At 39.0% G+C, this 25,449-nt stretch overlaps 2 protein-coding genes and 1 long non-coding RNA gene across 4 annotated transcripts in view; 2 read left to right on the top strand and 1 right to left on the bottom strand.

The window, feature by feature from the left end:
• FABP7 (fatty acid binding protein 7) overlaps positions 1-2,890 on the top strand; it is a 4,083-nt gene extending 1,193 nt beyond the window's left edge. Inside the window, exons 3-4 of the mRNA XM_061427436.1 lie at positions 549-650; positions 2,515-2,890. Coding sequence (XP_061283420.1) covers positions 549-650; positions 2,515-2,565 — 153 coding nt within the window. The 3' untranslated portion in view covers positions 2,566-2,890. The remainder of the gene's footprint in view (positions 1-548; positions 651-2,514) is intronic.
• LOC133253767 (uncharacterized) overlaps positions 1-8,127 on the bottom strand; it is a 27,126-nt gene extending 18,999 nt beyond the window's left edge. The window contains exons 1-2 of the long non-coding RNA XR_009738420.1: positions 8,048-8,127; positions 5,084-6,782 (exon numbers count right to left, since the gene is read on the bottom strand). This is a non-coding gene — a long non-coding RNA (uncharacterized LOC133253767). The remainder of the gene's footprint in view (positions 1-5,083; positions 6,783-8,047) is intronic.
• SMPDL3A (sphingomyelin phosphodiesterase acid like 3A) lies at positions 6,813-25,449 on the top strand. 2 transcript variants are annotated; one of them, XM_061427434.1, is made up of 8 exons: positions 6,813-7,898; positions 13,865-14,078; positions 14,974-15,118; positions 19,927-20,023; positions 20,730-20,899; positions 21,491-21,671; positions 23,285-23,409; positions 24,593-25,449. In XM_061427434.1, exons 2-8 carry the CDS (start codon positions 13,990-13,992, stop codon positions 24,908-24,910), a joined length of 1,125 nt encoding a protein of 374 aa, XP_061283418.1. In that variant the 5' UTR covers positions 6,813-7,898; positions 13,865-13,989; the 3' UTR covers positions 24,911-25,449. The 2 variants fall into 2 exon arrangements, with proteins under 2 accessions (XP_061283418.1, XP_061283417.1); XM_061427433.1 differs by lacking the exon at positions 6,813-7,898 and adding an exon at positions 8,084-8,186.

The raw sequence follows: 25,449 nt of genomic DNA, 5'->3' as shown, positions 1-25,449 counted from the left end.
ATTTCACTTCAGAGAGAAAGACCCAGGGTTAATTTTGCATTCTAGTGTCCCATAGCTTATGTTCTGAATAATGGGCAACTATCATAGCTCAAAGCTCCAATCTGTTTCTTTACCACGTCTTTCTCTCATTTTGCATCAAATCTGTATTTCAGAAAGTATTTCATCGTGTTCATTTAAAAGAAAGATTGTACTTTGTTTAATCTCTCTTTTGCCTCAAGTTGGCTTCATCAATAGTTTACTTCATTCTAAGACCCTGTTTAAAGGAGTAGGATGATTCTTCAGAAAGCACTAGTTTAGGATTTTTATTTCTGATAATTTATGTGCCTGATAATTTTTGCATCTAAACGAACACATTTCAATCGAATTATGATTTCTTAGAGTTTTCTCAGAGTTTTAACCCTGGAAGCAACAGAGGAAATGGTACTATTGTGATAATTGATCACTATTCATTCAACTATTACTCTTTGAAAAATCAATTTGTTTGACTTCCATATCAGAAATCTGATCTGTACATATTGCTATGTTCTGCATTTTGTTGGTGGTCTCAGTCTGTTGTTAGCCTGGATGGAGACAAACTTGTTCATGTACAGAAATGGGATGGCAAAGAAACAAATTTTGTAAGAGAGATTAAGGATGGCAAAATGATCATGGTAAGTAGAGCAATTCCCGATTCCGGCTTCTCCTCCTACCCCCACCGCCCCTCAAATTTCCCATCTCCTTCCTTGTCCCTCCTTCCCTCCTTTTCTCCCATCTTTCCTTTTTTTAATAACATTAAGTCACTAGCAAGGGTATTTAATCATGTGAAAATTTTTATATTTTAGCTTATAAAAGTTTTACAAGTTCAGGACAGATAATTTAGAATATAACAGGAAAATGTAACAAAAATATAAAATTCCCTTCTACTGCCCCCTCAGAGAGAACTATTTTGATATTGCTTCCCTTCAGCCCTTTTTAATTGTATAAGATGCCTTTAAAACATGTCTATTCAATACTAGGTGGTCTTGTAAAAATTATAAAATAGAAAATAGTTGAAAAATAATGTATCTAATAGTGGAGTAGCATCATAAACTGGGGAAAATGTTTTATCCTCATCTAGCACCCTAGACACTTTTTTGGGTGAGTTGAGTAATAGATGACATTGAAGAAGTCAATACATCATTTTGGATTTTTTTCTTGGATGGGAGTTGCTTTACATATTCCTTCTGAGATAATAGCAGGATGGGTTTTTCGTTTTTGTTACTTAAGACTATTGACTAGTTTTCTTCTCCTTCCCTTGAATACCAGCTGTTCTAGGTTCAGATAGAGGACTTACATATTCACATTTCTTTCCTGGGTGGAAGTGGGGAGCAGAGGGACAGTTTTCCTTTCACGTTGACAAATATTTGGCCACATTTTTCTGCAGTGATCATCATCACCAAAAAGAGAGAGAGATAGAGCGATTCATTTATAAAAGATTCAATTGGAAGTTCTCCAGTTCTCCTTTACGCTTTTTTTCTTTATTTTTTTCCTGAATACAAAAAAGTAGATAGTTCAGCTTTGGTATGTATGACTGTGATCAGGCATGACTGAGTTGAAAAAAGGAAATGAAAGTAATGGGTGACAAGGGCATGGTATCCTCTCGAAAATCATAGGACTCCATGAAAATGATGAACACTAAAAAACACTACATTTTGTAAAGAGGATTTATAGCAATTCTTCGAGTTGGATTTGATACAAGAGCCCACGGTGCACATTATAGCCACATTACCACCAAGGTTCACACAGCCTAAAGCTCGACAGTCAAAGCAGTGAGAACATTTGGATGTTTACCTTTTCCTGCGTTTGGACCAAGTCATTGCAAATACCATTTGTCTAAAAACTTCAAAATTTATCTAGGTCATGAATTGTAAACTATTATGAGAACCTACTATAAATTTTATGCACTTTTAAAAGAAAGAGCTAAAATGCTCCAATTACCCTGATAATTTAAGGCAAAAGGAATTCTTTTGACCTGAATCTAGATAGTTAATCTAAGTTTTTTTTCATATTTCTTTCAGAGATATGAACTATGTATACACGTCACTCACTCAATAAATATAAGGGTTTCTTTTTAGAAAATGAAGATGTAGAAGAAAAATGAAAATGTTTTTATACAACATTTAGGGCTTCCCCAGTGGCTCAGCAGTAGGTATTCTGCCTGTAACGTAGGAGATGCAGGAGACGTGGGTTTGATTCTTGGATTGAAAAGATCCCCTGGAGGAGGAAATGGCAACTCACTCCAGTACTCTTGCCTGGGAAAATCCCATGGACAGAGGAGCCTGGTGGGCTACAGTCCATAGAGTTGCAAAGAGTTGGACATGACTGAGCATACAACGTTTAATGTTTGTAAATGCCATTATTCTTTTGTATAATACTTAAATCATATATATGACAATCTTTAATAATATGATAATATTTAAACTAATATGATAATCAGTAGGTACAACCACTGATGTACCTGTGTAAGAAGATTTGGTTATCTTTGGAATCTTTCAGACTCTTACTTTTGGCGATGTGGTTGCTGTTCGCCATTATGAGAAGGCGTAGAAAACATCCTGACCTGGGGCTGGAGAAGCTCTACAATATTTCTGTTTACTCAAGTCTCAGTGTTAAACTGCTATTACAGTGCAGCTGATCACTAATTAGAAGGTTATCTTGGTGTGGAGGTGGAAAATGATGACTTTAAACCTTGTTTTAAAAACTTGTTGCTGCAAGCAATCAAAGCCATCTTTGATATGCAAATTTATCACATTTTATAATTCACATTAAATTTTTAAGCTACTGTTTTTAAAATCAAGAAAGGAATACGTACTATAATTTCCATTGGAATGCAAATCAAATTGGAATAAAAAAATCTTACACCCGTGAGAAATGTGTTGCTGTTTTTAATATCACTCACTAATCTGGCTGGGAGTTGTATATTAGAAAGTTTTAAGTAAAATAGCCTTTTTTTTTTTTTTTTCTGGTATAACATTAGGCTGGGGAAGTTAGCACTTTGCTTAAAATACTAATTTAAAATATAAGCAACATGTAAAGTAGATAGCTAGTGGGAAGTGGCTATATAACACAGGGAGCTCAGCCTGGTACTCTGTGCTGGCCCAAAAGGGTGGGGTAGGAGAGGGTGGGAGGGAGGCTCAAGAGGGACAGGAAATATATATATAGTTATGACTGATTGCAGTTGTTGTACAGCAGAAACCAACACAACATTGTAAAATAATTAGCCTCCAATTGAAAAAAAAGATCAGAAGCCTAGGGAAATGTGGAAAATGTTTGGGTTGGAACTTCCATAGACAGTTTGGCTAGGATCCAAAGGAGATTTGTTATGGTAAGCTAAGCTGCACAAATGACCTCTTGATACTAAAAACAGGTAGTCTGAAGAAGCAAGCTGATATACATGAAAATGCCTTATTAAAAAGTAAATATAATCAAAGTTTCATAATCAAAATGTCATGTAATTCAAGTTTCTTATTGAAAGGTAAATAGAAACAGGCAATGAATTTTATCCCAGACCATAAAGATGTGTCTCCAGGCAAGTACATTGAGCTGAACTAAGTTGAGAAGTGCTATAATGGATAAAATGGAGTGTGCAACGGGCATCTGAATTCCTTTGTGTGTGTGTGTGGTAGTAGGGAAGCAGGGAGGTGGGGGAGGTTGGTGGAATTGAGTTGACCAAAGGAAAGTAAATACCTGTTTATGACTGGTTAAGATTTGGATTTGTAAACTACAAATGTTATTTTGTAGTTTATTGTTTACAAGATGATTGTTGTACATTTTCTCAAACCCACAGTGTGAAGCAGGTAAGAAGGTACTACCTTTACTTTACCGATGAGGAAACTGAAGATTAGATTAATGTGTCCATGTTCTCTTGTGAATGCTAAATTGCTTCAGTCGTGTCTGACTCTTTGTGACCCCATGAACTGTAGCCTGTCAGGTTCCTCTGTCCATAGGATTCTCCAGGCAAAAAATACTAGAGTGGGTTGCCATGCCCTTCTCCAGGGGATCTTCGCAACCCAAGGATTGAACCTGGCTCTCTTTTGTCTCCTGCACTGGCAGGCAGGGGTTTTTTTTGTTTTGTTTTGTTTTTTTAACCACTAGTGCCATCTAACTAGTGAATAATACTGAAAATAATAATATTCCTCTTAAAAATTAATATTCAGCTAAATTTTCTTCTGAAACAAAATGTAAGATTTTTATTTTCCCTGAATCACTTCTTAGGAAAACTTTCTTGTTAGCCTCTGTGAAGGGTAGGGGGTGAGGCAGAAAAAAATGTAAGTGTTTTTCAGAACATTCAGTATTCATTTTTAATCAAAGCAATATGTTCAGTAAGGTTCTACAAGTTAATTCAAGGTCCAGTGAACTTTCAGATATAAGTATGAGGAAACTTTCTTTAACTTACACAATGATACTATAACCTGGCTATTTTATTACTTTACTATAATTACTATAAGAAAGAGTAGTAAAATCTAAAGTGCAGCTGTAGAATTTAACATGTGAATGTGCAATTATTACTGAATGTCAAGATAAGATTGGCCCAGATTATCATTACTAAAACTAGTAAGCTTTGTCTTTGAAAGCATGGAACAGAGAGGGCATTTGCTCCAATTGCTCTGAACACCTTCACTTCTGCATCTGGATGAATACAGCTTTCTCTTGGTGTTCAGCTTATGCTCTAATAGAAGCATGGCTTCTGGCCTCTCCATTCTTAAAGACACAAGAAAAGGGCAAGAATAGGGATTTAGTTTCACCTCATTATTGTTGTTGTTTAGTTGCTCAGTTATGTCCAACTCTTTGTAACTCCAGGGACTGTAGCCTGCCAGGCTCCTCTGTCCATGGGATTTTCCAGGCAAGACTACTGGAGTGGGTTGCCATTTCCTTCTCCAGAGAATTAGGTCAAATAACATCCCGGCATTCATTTCCATAACAACTCTCTGAAGAAGGGGAAGGTTTTGGGATGGCCTGATGGGAAGCAAAGCTACACTGGGTTAATACACCTAGTGTATTAACCTATACACCCTCACAACAAATTATACCTACACCAGAATGTGAAAATGAAAGTGTTACTCACTTCAGTTGTACTAAACTCTTTTGTGACCCCATGGACTGTAGACTGCCAGGCTCCTCTGTTCATGGAATTCTTCAGGCAAGAATACTAGAGTGGGTTGCCAACTTCTCCAGGGGGTCTTCCTGACCTAGGGATTGACCTGGGTCTCTTGCACTGCAGGCAGATCCTTTACCATCTGAGTCACCAGGGAAGCCCCACATGAGAACATCAGTTCAGTTCAGTTCAGTTGCTTAGTCATGTCAGACTCTATGTGACCCCATGGACTGCAGCATGCCAGGCCTCCCTGTCCATCACCAACTCCCAGAGTTTACTCAAACTCATGTCCATTGAATCGGTGATGCCATCCAACCATCTCATCCTCTGTCTTTCCCTTCTCCTCCTGCCTTCAATCCTTTCAGCATCAGGGTCTTTTCAAATGAATCAGTTCTTTGCATCAGGTATTTGCATCAATACCTTGCCAAAGTATTGGAGTTTCATCTTCAGCATCAGTCCTTCCAATGAATATTCAGGACTGATTTCCTTTAGGATGGACTGGTTGGATCTCCTTGCTGTCCAAGCAACTCTCAAGAGTCTTCTCCAACACCACAGTTCAAAAGCATCAATTCTTCTGCGCTCAGCTTTCTTTATAGTCCAACTCTCACACCCATACATGACTACTGGAAAAACCATAGCTTTGACTAGACAGACCTTTAGAACATGGGGACCTACAAATACATGTGAAGCGTGAGCTATACACCCAGAGATGTTAAGGCATTGTAGCTTTGTGCGCCTTAGAGACAAGGTATAAAGGAAAACAAAACAGAGGGGAGAGAGTTGAAGGGAAGATAATGTTTCTACCCATTAACTCAATATAGTACCTTTTTTTTTTTTTTAACATAGCACCTTTTAAAAATGGAAGCATTGCTTAAGTTTCAAAATGTGTATGCCATATTTCATGCTTACTGACTGAAGAATTATTTCACAATCAGTTTACTTTCAGTAAAACTGACTGAACATCAGTAAAAGATGGCATGTGGGATATAGTTCCCTGACCAGGGTTTGAACCTGGGCACCTTGCATTAGGAGTGTGAGGTCTCAGCCCCTGGACCACCAGGGAAGCCCCTTGATGTGCTTTTAATGTAAGAAATTCTTTTTTAGCCTGTAAGTTAAAGACATGCTCATGTTTTAAGTTTTATTTTTCTCTCTTGATCTTTTTCGGAACTTTGCATGTGATGTGAAATAAAAATTCAATTCTTTTCTCATAAACACACACACACACACACAAGAAAACTGGCAAAAGAAAAAGTGAGAATTGCTATTTTTATGAATTTTAAAAGTTTTTTTCTGTCTTTCAAAATGTTTGTCCTAGAAACATGCAAGTTATTTTTACTGTCCTTAAGGTTGTTTTCCAAGGACCATTTTTTCCACAATTAGAAAGCATTTTGGTTGTCCAAAGGCTTTTGAATCATCCTAAAGCCATGGCAGAACTTGAACAGCCCTGGCAGGACATGCCTGTATGCTCAATAGCTCAGTCCTGTCTGCCTCTTTGCCAGCCTGTGGACTGTAGCCCACCAGGCTCCTCTGTCCATGGGATTTCCCAGGCAAGAATACTGGAGTGCGTTGCATTTCCTTTTCCAGGGGATCTTCCCGACCTAGGGATCAAACCTGCATCTCCTGCACTGGGAGGAGAATTCTTTACCAACTCTGCCACCTGGGAAGTTCCCTGGCAAGACACGAAACAGAAAATGGAGGCACCTTGATTCCCATTTCAAAGCCTTTTTTATGAGACACTTTCCCATTAAATTACACAGCATACAAAATAAGAATTTCTCTGTTGGGAAACAAATACACTTGGTAACATTTTTTATGAGGTTAGTAATTCTGGAAGGTTTTTTTCTTCTTCAAAGGAATTCCATATCCTATAAATTTAAATTATATGCTCCTTTATCTTGAAGGGATCAGAATCCTCATAAGTGATATCACAAGGAACACAGAACCCAAGGAAGATTGGGAATCTTGGCTCCTTTGTCAGATTATCTTCAAAAATTCCTTGAAGAATAAAACCCACCAGTTGTATATATGATTTCCATATATAGATTTCCATATGATTTCCATAAGTATTTCCATTATCTCTGAAATGCATACAACACAGTTCTGAGACACTGCTCTAACTCAACTGCAAAAATAACCAAGCAAGCAAAGAAAAACCCCAGATAAACAAAAACTGAAACCTAGTGTGAGTGCTAAGTCACTCAAGTCGTGTCTGGTATTTCGGGACCCCGTGGACCCTAGCCTGCCAGGCTTTTCTGTCCATGGGATTCTCCAGGCAAGAATACTGGAGTGAGTTGCCATGCCTTCCTCCAAGGGATCTTTTCCACCCAGGGATCAAACTGACCTCTCCTTTATCTCCTGCATTGGCAGGCGAGTTCTTTACCACTAATGCCCCTGGGAAGTGCAGTGTTTCTGAGTAGTGGTTGTCAAACGTCACCACAACTTTAGCATCTTGTGGAGGACTTGGACACACAAAGGACTAGGCTTCAGGTCCTGTTTGTGGCTCAACAGCTTTGGGGCAAGTCTATTGGGAAATTTTCACTTCTAACTCAACTTCCCAGATAGTGCTGAGGCTGCTGTTCCAGGGACCACACTCAGATCCACTGTATTCGAAATCTCTGCTGACCTGGCTCAAATCAAGCCACTTGGAGGTTCTCTGCATCACTTCTGAGGAGGAGACCCATACACTTAGGGTTAAGTGGCACTTAGGGGACCCAATCTGCGCGGGGTTGCCTCAAGCACATTCCTTCCGGGACCTGTCGCCGACTTAGAAACAACAATAAACCAGGTAATCGCCAGACAGCTGCTGAAGGTCAAGAGAACCTACTCGTTGAGGAATCGGAATCTAGCACGTGACCGCTGGGCGTTAACAACCGCAGAGGTCTTCTACCTCCTCCCGGATTCCCCAGGTCCCACGGTCCAGGGGAGTCTGCTTACAGCAAGAGTCTCCCAGATCCGTGGCTGCAACTGGCGATGGCGCGGCTGGGGGCGCTTGTCTGTTGCCTGCTAGCCGCCTGGCACTGCCGCCCCGGCCTCGGACTGCCTCTGGCTCCCGCTGGCACTGGTCCCGCGGTGGGTGAGTCGTTGTATCCTTTCCGTCCCTGGAGCTGCCCGAGAGCCGCGGCCAAAGCGCATGCGCGAAGCGAGCACAGCGAGTGGGCAGCGGGGCGCCTGCGCCAAGGGCCCGGGATCCGGGACTGTGGCCCCGTTGCGGGACGCGGGGAGGGCGAGGTGACGGAGGCACCAGAGTGCCCGCTCGGCTCGGCGGGGAGATCGGGACTGGCTGACAACAGTGGGGGCACTGCAGGGGCGCTGCTCTTCTCGTGCAGTTGTTTTCACTTTGTGTCTCCATATGTGTTTTGCTCCCGGGCAAAAGGAAGGAAACATTGGGTGTCTCGAGGGAAAAAAGAAGCTGGGGGCTGGATGTCCCGCATTCCCAGGGGCCCCGAATCTGCCCTTGTAGGGCGGGGGAGCTGCCGGGTTTCAATCGCTCAGCAGTGTACATTTCAGTGCGACTCGGAGTTTATTCCATCTTGCTCGCCAAGTTTGGTGACCTTTTCGTCCTACTTCACCAACCACAGCACGGCCGCAGGCACCGCGCTCCCTACTCGTTAGGCTACGTTAGAACGCTCGGGGCCTTCATTTCACTTTACCTGGACGCCCTTGGGTTCTCTGAGGGCAGAGTCAGTTTTATTCATTCCCAACGCCTACCTGGACGGAAGTGATTCTCAAAGTGAAGTCTGGGACCAAGAGCCCCAGCATCACCTAAACGGGTTAAAAGTGCAAGTTTTTAGTCACCCCCAAGCCCCTTGGACTGCAAGGAGATCCAACCAGTTCATTCTAAAGGAGATCAGTCCTGGGTGTTCATTGGAAGGACTGATGCTAAAGCTGAAACTCCAATACTTTGGCCACCTCATGCAAAGAGTTGACTCATTGGAAAAGACCCTGATGCTGGGAGGGATTGGGGGCAGGAGGAGAAGGGGACGACAGAGGATGGGATAGCTGGATGGCATCACCGACTCGATGGACATGAGTTTGAGTAAACTCCGGGAGTTGGTGATGGACAGGGAGGCCTGGCGTGCTGCGATTCATGGGGTCGCAAAGAGTCGGACACGACTGAGCGACTGAACTGAACTGAAGTCTTACTAAATCCGAAACCCCAACCATCCGTGTAACAAACCCTTCAGCTGATTCTGGTAGATGCTGGAGTTTGAGAACCACTGGTCCTGAATAGATAAACGTTGGATGGGAGATGTTATGATGCCATATGAGCCTTCAGTGTCAGGATATCCCCACCTCCCTGACTCATTTTCAAATAGAATTGCTCAGTTATCTGGGCTTCCCAGGGGACTCAGTGGTAAAAAAAAAAAAAAAAAAAAAAACAGCTTTCCAGTGTAGGAGACGTGAGTTCAACCTTGGGTTGGGAAGATCCCCTGGAGGAGAGCATGGCAACCCACACCAGTATTCTTGCCTGGAGAATCCTATGGGCTGCAATTCATAGGGTCACAAAGAGTTGGACACAGACTCCGCACACAAGTGCTGGTGGTGGCTCTGTTATCTAGAGGAGGGGGAAATGGGCAAGGTGGAGTTATTTTTATGTTTTGTGGTTTGGGCATAGCTGTCTCTGAAACAGCGCAGTGCTGACTGCTGAGACTGCTTATCTTTATCACTTTACTTTCTCACACGCCTATTTGTCCAAGAGCCAAGTCCTCATGACTCAGCTGCTCATGACTCATTTGAAAGCTAGAACTGTCAGTCTGGTTTCCCAACTGTCGGTCGTAACAAAAAATTGTCCCCAAATACTTACGTATGCTGATTTCTGCTTTCATTAAAGCTGTCTTTCTTCAATTATGTGGCTGTTTAGGATTCTGAGATAAAATGTCCTAGATTGCAGGAGGCCAGCCCTTGGCAAATTCACCTTTTGGTTTTAAGGGTCTGGTTGCTGAAGGCCTCCATGACAGATTTCTGTGGTCTGGTGAATCTCCACAGCTCCTTGTTTCTGTAAGGAAGCTACTCAGAGTTGTTGCCTGAGGAAGAGACAGGGAGAGGGGGGACAGGGTTCAAACACCCAATATACATTTGTGAGAATCTTCTAAAAGATTTAGTCACTAAGCCATGTTTGACTCTTTGAGACCTCATGGACTGTGTGTAGTCCGCCAGGCTCCTCTCTGTCCAGGGGATTTTTCAGGCAAGAATACTGGAATGGGTTGCTATTTCCTTCTCCAGGGATCTTCCTGACCCAGGAATCGAACCTGTGTCACCTGCATTGCAGGTGGATTCTTTACCACTGAGACACATGAGATTTCCCTATTTGCCAAACAAGATGTGATAATTGAGTAGTGAAAAGCATGTTGGACTGTGAACTAGAGAATCTGGGTTGAAGTGTGGGCTCTGCCACAGGCCAGGTCTATAGCCTTGGACACACACACACACGAACAGGATTTTGTATACATTTCATTAGAGGCAGGAGGTGAGGTCTCTAGATGTTTATTATTGATAAATCCCGGGTTAAGAACCTATCAGGGCTCAGTTCTTGGCTTCTCCTTAAAGATAACCTTCAGTGTATCTAAATAATTACCCCCTACTGACATGTTCAGCAGTGCAATGGTAGTGGAAAGAGTGCTAGACTGAAAATCTGGAGAGACTGGTTGCATTTCAGCTTTCATTACTGAGTCACCATGTGATCTTGAGGAAATCCTGAATCTTCCTGTGCCTAAATTAAAGAATGTTTATTGGGGACCTACCATAGATCAGACATTTTCTAGATGCTGGGGATGTATAAATCCAGGTAACAGGTTACATCAGACGAGTGTCTTCAATGTGTTTCCAGCTTTGTTTTACAAAAGTTTTGTTTAGAAAAATGTAATATATTAGTAATTTCCTGTCCCTTACTTGACGCAGTATTTCCTGTAGGTGTGTTACCTATTTTGCATGAGGCAAGTGAGGTGGAAGGACTGTTATTCTGAAAGGACTTTTGCATGTGAACTAACACGCTGAGGCACTGTGTGCGGTTGTTCAGAACAGTATCAACTCTGGAATCAGATTTCTGGAATTGCTGTCTTAGTTCTGTTGCATATGACGTATGTGATTTGGACTTATCTGTAAAATGAAAATAGTGGTCAGTAAATACATGCAAAGCATAAGAAACAGTATTAAAGTAAGCACTCAATACATTTCCACTACTTGGAAATGAGGAAATTCAGTGTCAAATGCAAACTTGACATTACAAATGAAGAATAATATAACTAATGCTGAGCTTACCAAGTACCAGGCCTTTATTTCTACTAAGTCACTTAACTCTTATTCAGTAGACAATAATATTATTTCCATTTTACAGATGAAACAGGCCAAGATCATACAACTAGATTGGGAAGAAGAGCTTGGGTTTGAAGTCAGGCAGTCTAACTCTGGAGCCCCTATTCATTTTTAATTTTTATTTTTAAAATTATTTATTTATTTTGCTATGTGGCGGGGCATGTGGGACTTTTGTTCCCTAACCAGGACTTGAACCCATGTCCCCAGCTTTGGGAGCACATAGTCTTAACCACTGGACTGCCAGGGAAGTCTGTGGAGCCCCCATTCTTAACCATAACACTATGCTTTTCTGCTTGTAAGTTCACTACACACCTTAACATTCTTTGAATAATATACATATTTACATAAAACTGAGATGCAGTGTATATTTATACCCCAAGAAAGAGCTGTCTCCAGGATAATTCTGAGTTATCTGCCAATCCACTTTACGTGCTGAGTAAAGTAGGTCCAAGCTGGGAAAAAGTTGGAGTACTTTCTGCATTATGGAATAAAATAAATTATTCATGGCAAAAGTTTTCAAATGAGGACTGAATACCAAGTAATTGACCATGAAGACTATTTGAGGACTACTTTGTTCTGGATTTTTTTATCTACCACTTCTTAGCTATGGGCTTAAAATGTGCTATTGTAACAACATCGTGGAGAAACAACATCCCAAATATATATAATATGCCTTTTCCACCTTAAATCAACTGCTTTCAATTTTCTACTTTATTATCCAGCTTTGGGTTTTATTCAAGTATTTTCTCAGGTGCAAACTTAGCTTTTTATTATTTGTATAGATAAAACTTTGTATTCTGCTCATTTTTTCCATGCTCTTGGTGTGGTATGTTGCTACTCTGTCACTTCTGATGTGTTTCCTATTGTAAATTAGTCATTAGCAGATTAAGCTCAAAATTCAAAGCGTGAAAAAGTCTCATGAAGATATATGTAAATCAAACTTGAGGGCAAACTTGAGAGCCTTTCAAAATGGGGGTTCAGATTTTGGCTCTCCTGTTTCTAAAGCTGTATATACTAGAGCAAATGTTATAATTGACCCATTATTAATTTCTCAACTCTAAAATAGGAACAGGGATTCCTGCTTAAGAAGTAGTTTTGAGAATGAAATTGCGTAGTATATTTCAGTTGTTTCCACAATGTCTGGCATATGGTGAATACTTAATAAAGAGGGCTGCTACTATGCTTATTAGTACTAGTGTTTCCTTCAATGAAAGAATCTTTGTCAAGATGATTTCCAAGCAAGGGTGCTATCAAATGGTTCCTGGGCTTCTCCCTGAAAACCCAAATGGAAGCATCTTCTTTAACAAATGCTTCCCTTAATGTTATTATTAACATTTTAGACTGTGTATAATAGAAGATGTTCCTCTATTAAATAGCTTTTGAGAACCTCTAGCAATGGCTATTTTTGGCTGAAAGCTAAAGACTCATTTTCCATTAATGTTGAGAGGCAAGGTTTTACACGAAATTAGGAGCAAGATTTTTTAGTTATAAGTTCTGAAATCTCTTTCCTGGTGGCTCAGACAGTAAAGAATCTGCCTGTGATGCGGATACATGGGTTGGGAAGATCCCCTAGAGAAGGCAATGGCTACCCATTTCCGTATTCTTGCCTGGAGAATTCCATGAACACAGGAGCCTGGCTGGCTACAGTCCATGCGGTGGCAAAGAGTCAGACGTGACTGAACGACTAACATACATACAAACATCTGCAATCTCTTCACTGTGTAACCCTAACAAAACACATCATATTTTTATGTCCATTTTTCTACAAGAAGAAAATAATTTCTAAAACATTAAGTTCTATAAGGAAGAAGATATGCTTCTTCCTTAAGCATATTAAGCTTCTTCCTTAATAAGCATATTAAGATACAATATATGGGATTATTATGGACTTCCCAGAAAGGGGTTTCCATGTATATCACTATGAAAACTTATGTTTGTTATCAGGTCATTGTTAAGTAGTCACGCTGTCACTGATTTCATCAATTTTGTTGTGTGCAAGTAGTGAATTCTGGTAAAATCTTCGTACTATCTTTAGAGTCAGTATTTCTCACAGGGAAAGACTGTGCTTAATTTCAGGGCATATGGATATTTGGGCTTCCCCGGTGGCACTAGCAGTAAAGAATCCACCTGCCAATGTAGGAGATGCAAGTGACGTGGGTTTGATCCCTGGGGTGGGAAGATCCTCTGGAGAAGGAAGTGTAAATCCATTCCAGTATTCTTTCCTGGGAAATGTCATGGACAGATGAGCCAGGAGGGCTACAGTCCCTGGGTTCACAAAAAGTTGGACAGGACTACTGAGCTACTCAGCACATGGATATTTAAATTGCTAAGGCTTTCCTCTAACACAGAATGGAACTCCTGTTTCGTCTTACTGTAAATATTTGTATGGGAATTCCAAAAGAGAAGTAGGTTTAACACCACTTGTTTTCTCATCAACAGGACAGTTTTGGCACGTGACGGACTTCCACTTAGATCCTACTTACCACATCACAGGTGACCACACGAAAGTGTGCGCTTCCTCCAAAGGTGCAGAAGCCTCAGATCCTGGTCCTTTTGGAGATGTAATGTGTGATTCTCCATATCATCTCATTTTTTCAGCACTTGATTTTATTAAAAATTCAGGACAAAAAGTATCTTTTATGATATGGACAGGGTGAGTGATTACATAAATATCATATAGTTACTGAGTATATATCTACAGTGTCCTAAGCTTCATTAAGATGTTGAATTTCATCAGAAACTTAATTTACATGTTAAGAATTATTGGTGCTTAAAAAATACTAGATCAAATAAGTCAGCATTATTAGGCATAAGAAAAACTTTCAAAGTCCCAGTTTTATTTGTTTAGAATATATCCTCTAGAAATATGTCCATATTAACTAAGAGATGAGTTTATAAATAGCTTTTTGTGTCATTATCTTGAGATGTTTATTAATGTGATAATAAGTCTTGGTTAAATAATCAAAAAACAAAAGTCAGCAATGGGAATTAACCTGTGATAGCGATTTTACAAACATCATCTTCTGGTGGTGTAGTTAACTAATTCTATTCATCACGACAGAGTGAAGAGTTCTGTATTTCCTGTACCCGCAATAATGATCATGGCCTTATTTTAACTTATACGTTGTAACTCGTTCAATCTCCGCAATAGAAATTGTTATTATTCTTCCCATTTTACAGATAAGGACATTAAGGCCCTGAGCATCTAAGTAGCTTGTCCAAGTGCTCACAGCTATGAGGGCAAACCTGGCACTTTTGGCCCTGGAGTCTGTGCTTTTAATTACTAAGCATTTTTGCCTCTTATAAATCTTCAGTCAGGCAGTGAAATAGGCTGACATTTTCAGTTTATCTTTTGTATTTCACAGGTTTTCTTTTTCTTTAGGGTTCTCAGTGGAACAAAAGTAAGTGCAGAGTAGTTTATCAGCTCTTTATCATCTGTTGATTTATGGTTGACTTCGACAATGACACTTCAGCAAAGCTTTACACAAGAGTCTAGTGACTTTTTATAGAAGCCGATTTTGTTTTCTATGATTCTGTCTTCTTTGCAGGGATAGCCCACCTCATGTTCCAGTGCTTGAACTCTCAACAGACAAAGTCATAAATGTGATTGCTAATATCACGACCACTATCCAGCGTCTCTTTCCAAATCTCCAGGTTTTCCCTGCATTGGGTAATCATGACTACTGGCCACAGGTAAATTTGACCACAACTTCTGGAAATGCTTGAAGGATTTTCCCCATCAGTAGTGTCAAAGTTTTGCAACTAACTGGTTGATAACAGAGCATGGGATCAGGGCTTGTGGAAGTAGAGTGTGCTCTTAACACTAACCATCAAGGATGGCAAGACACATGGTTTGGGGACTTAAAACTGACTCTTAATAGTTCGAAAAAGTTATGTCCATAGTGGGGTTTTGGAAGCAGATTATTAGTTGATGGGTTATTAATTTGTGATTTCCTTCTTATTCTTCCTCAGTTTTTTTTTTTTTAAATTATTTTGTTCATTTTAATTTTCATGTTCAGGCTAGCATAAAAAGGTTAATATTGACAAATGTTTACATACTTTAGAATTTCTATTAGACATACTAAGCTACTCATGCTCTGATCTAAGCTGGATTGTGATTAAAAACAAAGCATAGAGAATTATCTTCCCTTCTATGGGAAGGGAAGAAGGGAAGGGAAGTCCATGTTCAAAATATAATTCAAGGCAGAGAGTATGTTCAGAATATTTTTAATGTCTAATACAACTTAGGCTTCAACCTTTATTAGAGTGGCTGTTTTATTAAACAGCCTGTGCATAACAGTCGGATAGCAGTTCCAGTAACAGGGATCTGCTGTAGCAGTGTAGAATCTTACATTTGTTCAGATTCAAGAGATCTTAGAGATTATTGCAGGGCTTGACAAACCAGGGCCTGTGGTCAGGATATGGCCTGACAGTTGATTTTGTAAATAAAAGTTTTATTGGAATAGAGCCATGGCTGTTCTTTCTGTTTTACCTGCGGTTGATTGTGTACTGTGACAGCAGAGAATAGTTACCATATTGATTATATGACCCCGAAGCCTAAAGTATTATTATTTGACCCTGTATAGAAACAGTTTGCTGACCCTTGGTCTAGATTAACTCTTCAGTTTATAAATGAGGAAACTGAGGCCCAGAACTGTGCTCTTTTAACTGCTCAGTCACTCAGTGGCAGAGCCCACATCCTGTATCTTTTGTGTTCAGCTGAACAAACATCCTTTCACAGGTCCTTTGCTCTTGCCAGACTAACGTATCAGCATTTCCTGAACATGGTGTTTACTTTCATGCCTTTCTTTGTCTGCGTTTGCTCTGTGTTTAGAATATCTTTTCCATCTCATGTCAAAAGACTGCTTAATAAGGGTCTTGATTATATTAGTTAATTAATCTAAATACTGTGACTTTGAAAGTTGCACTTTAGGACGAGCTTAAGTTTAAGTGACTTCCTGGGTCTGGGCTCTAGTCTTGAGATGAATAATATGTGAGTCTTGGTGACAGTCAGCCTCTTAACATAGTGATCAGCTTTTGTTACTGTTGAAACATGAGACCACACAGAGCAGAGGGCTGGAGGTGGACAGTCTCCAGGAACCAGAGGTTACACACATTGTTTTTATAAGCTTTAGGTGACAGACAGACTGCTGTAATGGAAACCTGTGGGGTTTAGTGTCACATTCATTAGAATTTAAAAACCTGTCCTGCTTCTAATAGCTGAGCAACTTGAGTAATGCATGTAATTATCCCTGATCATTTGTAAACAAGAGCAGTAATACTTAACCTTGCAAAGTTTTGGGGAGAATTAGTGATGCTCATGCGAAGAGTTGACTCATTGGAAAACACTCTGATGCTGGGAGGGATTGAGGACAAGAGGAGAAGGGGACGACAGAGGATGAGATGGCTGGATGGCATCACTGACTCAATGGATGTGAGTCTCAGTGAACTCCGGGAGTTGGTGATGGACAGGGAGGCCTGGCGTGCTGCGATTCCTGGGGTCGCAAAGAGTCGGACACGACTGACTGATCTGATCTGATCTGATCTGAGTGATGCTCGGTGGAAAGGGCATAGTTTCCTACCTGGCACATTATAAGCCCTCAGTCAGTGGAGTGGTGGTTTTGTAGCATGAAGCAGGGACACGGGACACGTGTTTCCTAGCTCCTCTGAGGATTGGTTTCATTTTACTTTTTTCTTTGCCTTCTTTTTGTGAAGCCAAATCATATAATAATTCAAAGATATAGGTACTATCGAAGTCTAAAATATATCCTATTACATGTATAACTAGGATAAATTGGGCAGCCTTTTACCTTAAACAGCTAATTTTTTCCTCTTTCTGGCTTGTGATCTTATATCTAAAAATCTTCTTTCTACTATTTTGCCATCTTTCCTTCCATCCCAGTTTCAGGAATGTCAAATGTAACATGAAAGCCCCACAACAAATTCACCTAGAGGCTACTCATATCTGAGATAAAATTCTGGTGAATGTTAGTAATAAATAAATTGGATGTGTTATTTCTCCCATCAACGTGTATATAAACATAGCTACATAAACATACAGACACAAGTTCCCACCCATTATGTCAGAAGTAGATATTCATATGGACAGCCCAAGGATTTCTTCCCATTACTACTCAAGGAAGCAGCCCAGACCAGCATCTTTATATACTCCTACACTGGCAAGGCTGGTGCCGCCTAACTGTGGGTGGTACCACTTCCCATTGTGCAATGGATAATTGGATATAAAAGTGATGGTAGAAAGATGTGGAATTTATATCTAGCTCTGGAACTGATGCTTACTCCTTGGAAGGAAAGTTATGACCAACCTAGATAGCATATTCAAAAGCAGAGACATTACTTTGCCAACAAAGGTCCATCTAGTCAAGGCTATGGTTTTTCCAGTAGTCATGTATGGATGTGAGAGTTGGGCTGTGAAGAAAGCTGAGCACCGAAGAATTGATGCTTTTGAACTGTGGTGTTGGAGAAGACTCTTGAGAGTCCCTTGGACTGCAAGGAGATCCAACCAGTCCATTCTAAAGGAGATCAGCCCTGGAATTTCTTTGGAAGGAATGATGCTAAAGCTGAAAGTCCAGTACTTTGGCCACGTCATGCGAAGAGTTGACTCATTGGAAAAGACTCTGATGCTGGCAGGGATTGGGGGCAGGAGGAGAAGGGGATGACAGAGGATGAGATGGCTGGATGGCATCACTGACTTGATGGACGTGAGTCTGAGTGAACTCCAGGAGTTGGTGATGGACAGGGAGGCCTGGTGTGCTGCGATTCATGGGGTCACAAAGAGTCGGACACAACTGAGCGACTGAACTGAACTGGAACTGACAAGCTCTCCCTGAATAAATCACGTAACTCTGGTGCTCATATTTCTCATGTTTAAAGTAGAGAGAAAAGTCTAGGGTAATGTTTATATAATTTTGACTCTACATGACTATACCAGTATCTTGGCATCCATCCTGAAGTAAACAAATGGCTAAAATGTTAGGTTTTTTTTATGATGATGATGCTTACCAATGTTTGATTAGGATTTAGATTGGGCAAAGCCACTGTGTAGCTTTCAGACAGATCACTCCGATCTCTGACACAAACTGAAAATATACTTTGAATAATTACCTTCAGTTAAAAGAAGTCATTTGCTTACAACTTTCCCTGAATATAGTTATATTTTAATCATGTATTCAGTTCAGTATTAGGCATATGTATTAGGAACTAATGTGACTTGAATGTCATTTTTAAAAAGGTAAAGCATTTTAATTAATGATGTCAGTGAAACTCCTTGAAGAAATAGGTCTGGGTCACCAATATACAGAGGGAAATGAAGAAAGTGAAGAAAATGGCTTCAGTTTTTTAGTATAATTTTTTGAAAAGAAAATAGAAATAATCACTCAATTTCACAAATGATTTCTGAGTTTTTATTCAGTATCTATTTTCTTGAAGCTTTATTTTTCTTGTCTAGAGCTTATGTCACCATAAGGGTTCTTTAATAATGATATGATAAAGTAGGATGATAAAAATACTGTCTAATATATTATACATATAATATTTAGAAAATCAAAATGATATGATTTAGGCTAACATGAAGAGTTGTTGTTTAGTCAGTGAGTCGTGTCTCTTTGCGACCCCATGGACTGCAGCATGCCAGGCTTCCCTGTCCTTCACTATCTCCCAGAGTTAGCTCAAATTCATTCCATTGAGTCGGTGATGCTATCTATCTCATCCTCTGCCACCCTCTTCTCCTTTTGGCTTCAGTCTTTCCCAGCATCAGGGTCTTTTCCAGTGAGTCGGCTCTTTGCATCAGGGGGCCAAAGTATTAGAACTTCGGCTTCAGCATCAGTCTTTCCAATGAATATTCAGGGTTGACATAAAGAGACTTCAAATCAAAAACATGTGGTTATAAGTCTTCTTTCAAGAAGTTAAAATGCTTTATACTAGTGTTAACATTTCAGAGGACTTTGTTTAATTCTGAAATCATGACGTTTTCTCCACTTCCTAGGAATGCTACACCAGAACTTAAATTTTCAGGGGCAAAGTAGCCTTCAGTGTCTAATGAGCACACTCCCACATCAATTTTTTACTTCAGTTATGCCAAAACAAGGGCTTTTTTCTGTATGTGGCACCATGTTGGTGTCTGGGCCATTGTTTTTACTTTGATTCCCTTTCCTATCAACTTGATGAAATCATTCTTCAAGGTCTGGTTCAAATGCTCTTCTCACTCTCCCTGCTGACTCTCTAGGGCAGCCTTGATTATTCTTGTTTCTCCACTCACAAGATCCTTGCGATGGTTCCTAGCACACTGTCTTATAGATGGCTGCTTGCATTTTGTTCTCCATCTCCCCAACAAAGCCATAAATTCCTTGAAAAATTAAGTATATCTAGTATTCCAGCATCTCCAGATGCCTCCTATGGTAGTAATCTCTCAAGTCATGTTTAAATTAATTCAACCATGTATCTTCAGAGTTTCAATGTTGGATTATATTGTTTGTGGCCAGGATCAACTGCCTGTAGTCAACAGCCAAGTGTACAATGCAGTAGCAAACCTCTGGAAACCATGGCTGACTGAAGACGCTATTACTACTTTAAGGAAAGGTAAGTGAAAGATTTACTCAGCCTTATTTTGTCTCTGTTTTTGTCCAGTTAATATCGTTTGGACTTAGATGTTTAGTGTTTGCTTGGGTGTGCCAATTCTGAAGAGTCTCTGTGCCCAGTTTTCCGAGAGGTCTTCCCATGTTTGAAAGCTGAGGAGAGGCATGGATGGTGAGTGGGCCAAGGTCCACTAACTCTGAAAGCGCCATGACAGCAGTGTTCTGTCACTGGCTCACTGGTTCACAGCTATGCATTTAAGCCCCATCTCACCTGAGAGTCTAGCAGCTTTGATTTATCTGCTGTTGTATCTTCAGTGTTCTCATTCTTTAGATTTTAGATTTCATTGTATCTCTTATCTTAATTCCCCAAATATACAAAGGTAGAAGTTGATTTGTTAATCGTTCCTTGATAAAAATCAGTACCTCATTGCCTAGTTATCTTTTCATAAGAATGTTAAATACAACTGTTGTGACCTCAGTATGTGGAAGTGGCAGCGCTGGAATTGACACAGAGAAGGTTTTCAGTAAGTGTTTGTTAAATCTGATTCTTATCCAATGATAAGCCTATTTAAGTGCAAACGAGGCAATGAGAAATAAGTATAACCTTCCTGAAAGGATTGTAAACCTTAATTAAGATTTTTGCTTTCACAGTGTCTATGTATCTGTGTATTATTTTAGTAATAGAATATGTTTAAAATTTGTTTTTATAGGTGGCTTTTATACACAGAAAGTTTCAAATAATCCGAAACTTCGGATCATCAGTCTCAACACAAACTTATACTATGGCCCAAATTCCGTGACCCTAAATCAGACTGATCCAGCAAATCAATTTGAATGGCTAGAAAATACACTGAACATCTCTCAGCAAAATAAAGAGAAGGTAGATGCCATAGACCAACATCACTGGGGATAAACAGAGGGTTATACTTGTGAATGTATTAGACTTGCAAGAGGTCAGGTATTAATAAAAGAATTACAATTTAAAGATGTTCTTGCATGAAACAGTTCATGATGTGCTCTTTTGTTGATGCCAGTTTTATTTTGCTCTAAGGCTTGATCAGTTCAGTTCAGTTCAGTTCAGTCGCTCAGTCGTGTCCTTCTCTTTGCGACCCCATGGACTGCAGCATGGTCACAGTTACCTAATATCATAATGTCCAGGGGATCTTCCCAACCCAGCGATCAAACCCATGTCTCTCATGTCTCCTGCATTGGCAGGCGGGTTCTTTACCACTAGCGCCACCTGGGAAGACTATTATATCATAAACCATGCAGTTTAAATAGACAAGTATAAATTTAAGACCATTAATAGTTTCATAATTTCTCCTTTTTTGATAAATGAGTAGGAGAGATGGTGTATTTGTTTTCTAAAGTTTAATTAGTGTACTTTCAATCTTGGGTATCTAAATGTCTTTTTGTTATGATAAATGTGCAGAAAGAATCCCATCAGTCCTCTTTGTGTTTCTCTCCCCAGGTGTACATCATAGCTCATGTTCCAGTGGGGTATCTGCCTTATGCAAGGGGCATCTCAGCAATGAGAAAATACCATAATGAGAAATTGATAGACATTTTTAGAAAATACAGTGACATCATTGCAGGACAATTTTATGGACATACTCACAGAGATAGTATTATGGTTCTTTCAGATAAAAAAGGTAATAGAATGTTCTATTTGTATCCATTTGCTACACAAAATAGTGAATATTAACTTTTACTGATCCAATAAATTTAAAGTTTATTAAATCTACTTGCCAGCACTAGCTTGTTCTCACTTACCTTCAATGAATATATATATAGTCCTATAGCGTGTAAGACTATATCTAGTCCAATTGCTGGACTTCTTATTAACTTCCCAAAGCCATCACCATCTGATCGCTGTTGACCCAAAAGCCTCTGAAACCTTCAGCTCACTCCAATGTTCTTTTAGGTCTGAAAGCTTAGAGAAGCACTGTTTTTGTTTTACTTGTGAGACTCAAGATTCTTTCTTTCTTTTTTTTTTATTCATTTATTTTTAATTGGAGGCTAATTATAATATTGTGGTGGGTTTTGCCATACTTTAAAAAAAATGTATTTATTTTTGACTGCGCTGGGTCTTTGCTGCTGTGTGCAGGCTTCTCTAGTTGTGGGGTGCATGCTTCTCATTGCTGTGGCTTCTCTTGCTGGGGAGTACAGGCCCTAGGGTGTGCGGGCTTCAGTAGTTATGGCACACAGGCTTAGTTGTCCCTCAGCATGTGGACTCTTCCTGGACCAGGGACCAAACCTGTGTCCCCTGCATCTGTAGGTGGATGGATTCTTAACCGCTGGACCACCAGGGAAGTCCTCAAGTTTCTTTTGCTGTGACTAGTTTTACTTAGAATTTAAAGAGCAAAGCATAGTTTACTGTGGTTTAAAGTAAAATATATTAAGCTCTTAACTTTAAAGTGCTTACCAACATGGTCATCTACTCAGCATTAAAAGAAAAAAAACAGAAGGAGCACTTGCGTTAAATAAGACAATGATTATCTATTCTTAAAGATAACTTCTGAATGAAGGCAGAAAACTGAGAGTTAACAAAATAAAAGTTTTGATTTTTTAGTAGTCAGCCAGGATAAAAATCAATATATATATATATATATTTCAGTAATTGGAGAACATTTTTGAAATGTTTTGCCTTTTTCATCTAGGATGACTGGACTTGGTAAAAAATGACCATTTTTCAGCCTTTGATAGCTTTTTTACTCAGAAAGAAATTTAGTCCTATAATAGACATAAAACATGGTGACACTTTAATCAAATTCTTATTATGTAATTATTGGAATATTGTCATAGGTGGAGTACAAAAAAACTAGCCTTGTATTTTTCATGTGTGTATATTTGTAATAAGTTGGATATTTTTATCATGAAAAATTTCAAATATATATAAAAGCAGAGATATTCAAATATCTATCAAGATTTGTTTTACCCATGATTCTTTTTTTTTGAGGTATTTGAAAGTAAATGTCAAACATTAAATGTATTTCAACACTACATGAATCACACATTGGTAAAATATTTGGATAACAACATAATCATAATTCCATTAACTTAACTAACAAAACCAACAATAATTCTTTTAATCTCCTTCCTAATAAAACTTTCCCTGTTTTCTCAAAAGTGTCTCTTTACTGTTGTTTTAAATCAGGATCCATCAAGCATCATGCATTATTTGACTGTTTAATCTGAAACTTTTTAATATTATTAAGCTCAATTGTTAAAAACACATACATTTATGTACATATGTTTTGTCTAGGAAAGCCAGTAAATTCTTTGTTTGTGGCTCCTGCTGTTACTCCAGTGAGAAGTATTTCAGAGAGACTGACCAACAATCCTGGTGTCAGACTATTTCAGTATGATCCTCGTGATTATAAATTATTGGTAAGTTGGTGTAACTTTTAGAATTGACTTCATAGTTTTGCATGTCTATGTAGTTTTCATCAGTTTAGTTGAATGTTTTCAACACAGCTACTATAAGTTGTACTTTATGTTGAAATCTCAAGATGTCTTCTTTTTTTGTGTTTTGAATGTCAGCTTTATATCAATTCACCTTCAAAAGGCTAGGCATTTAGTTTATGAATACTGTACCTTTCAACAAATATGTAATTTGAAAAGAATTTCTCAGGTAAAGTCTATACTGATGAAACTGCATTTTTCTTCTAGGTAAATTTAGTAAGCAACAGTTCTATTATTCCCTGGAGCATGTTTTTACAAAAAACAATAGTGCAGGAGAAATCTGGTTTTAATCCATCAACTTTAAATTAAGAAAGATAATACAACAATTGACTGATAAGAATAGTCCAAAAGAAATGTTTTACAGCTATTAGTTGCCTATTCTTAGATCTGAAACTCATGTGTATGTGTATACACTGACATAGAAAGATGTACCTGCTATAACACTATGTCATTTTTTAAAGTGCAAAATAGTTTGTATAGTGTGATCTCATTTTATGAAAAAATGAAAAAGATAGTAAAAAGAAATCAAATACCTGTATTTCTTTTGTACATACAGTCTGGAACAGCACGCATACACTGGAGTGCTGGTAAACGTTTAATAGCTGGCTCACTGGGGGGTGGAAAGTGCTTTGTTTTGTAGTGTTTGCCAATTTCCATGGCATAAATACTCCCCAAATGGCCAATTTCAAGCTGCGGTAATGATATAAACTAGCTTGGAGTTTCCTGAAAATTTGACAGCATTTGTGGGCTTGTACAAGCCACCTGCTGCATATAACTGATTTATAGACAGTTGTTAGCAGTGGTTACTTCTGAGGTGTATAAACTGAAGGCTTTTTATTCTGTATATCTTTCTGTATAGTTGGATTATTTTCTATTGGATTATTTTCTATTATATTCTTTCATTCTATTTTACATGAACAAAACAATATAGATTTTTCTATCGGGACTCTTTTTCCTTAAAAACGATTCTCAGTTTTTAAATTGACTACACTTTAAAATTAAGAAGATAACATAAATGCTAATAAGAACTCTACTTGCTATGCAGTATGTTATATGCCAAAATATGAACCAGGCTTTATTACTCTTTTTAACTATTTTTTAACTATAGGATATGCTGCAGTATTACTTGAACCTGACAGATGCTAATCTAAAGGGAGAATCCAATTGGAAGCTGGAGTATAACCTGACCCAGGCCTATGACATTCAAGATTTGCAGCCAAAAAGTTTGTATAAGTTAGCTAAACAATTTGCAATCCAAGAGAGTAAACAGTTCATAAAATACTACAAATACTTCTTTGTGAGTTACGACAGCAGTGTAATTTGTCAGGGAAAATGTAAGATCTTTCAGATTTGTGCAATTATGAATCTTGATGTTATTTCTTATACAGATTGCTTCAGACAATATCATATGAAGCACAGATTGTAATATTTCACAGTTGGTTCTCTTTGATAATGAAACGATGCTCTGCTTCTGAGATCAGTTTGTGGAAACTGTTATGCAAATCTTTGTGAGTTACTGAGTGGACAGGAATAATTCCTGTCTTTGCTTTTTTATGATGCAGAAATGTAGCACTCTCAATTTTTATTATATCGAATGTATTTAAATTGCCCATCACTAGAATGATGTTTGAATGTAAACACCCTATCTTCCAGGACTTCCTAGGTGGCTCAGTTGTAAAGAACCTGTCTGCCAATGCCAAGGCAGGAGACTCAGGAAATGCAGGTTCAATCCCTGGGTCAGGAAGTTCTCCTGGAGTAGGAAATGGCAACCTGCTCCAGTATTCTTGCTTGAAAATTCCATGGACAGAGGAGCTTGGTGGGCTACAGTCCATGGGGTCCGAAAGAGTGGGATACAACTGAACACGCACGCACCCTATCTTCCAGTTTACATAATTGTACCTAATTTATACTGTTGTTGAAATTGTCATTTATACAATAAAACAAATTATTTTTCCTTAAGAAGAA

This window comes from Bos javanicus, chromosome 9 (genome assembly GCF_032452875.1).
Source record: "Bos javanicus breed banteng chromosome 9, ARS-OSU_banteng_1.0, whole genome shotgun sequence".
NCBI lineage: Eukaryota > Metazoa > Chordata > Mammalia > Artiodactyla > Bovidae > Bos > Bos javanicus.
The sequence above is the reverse complement of the archived record's forward strand: the minus strand, read 5'-3'. Positions and strand labels throughout refer to the sequence as shown.

Bases quoted from the DNA above. Each gene is read 5' to 3' on its own strand.
- SMPDL3A (XM_061427433.1), top strand. From the start codon at position 8,084: ATGGCGCGGCTGGGGGCGCTTGTCTGTTGCCTGCTAGCCGCCTGGCAC. The intron at 20,024-20,729 runs GTAAGTGAAAGA...TTGTTTTTATAG, and splicing joins TATTACTACTTTAAGGAAAG to GTGGCTTTTATACACAGAAA. The intron at 20,900-21,490 runs GTAGATGCCATA...TTCTCTCCCCAG, and splicing joins CTCAGCAAAATAAAGAGAAG to GTGTACATCATAGCTCATGT.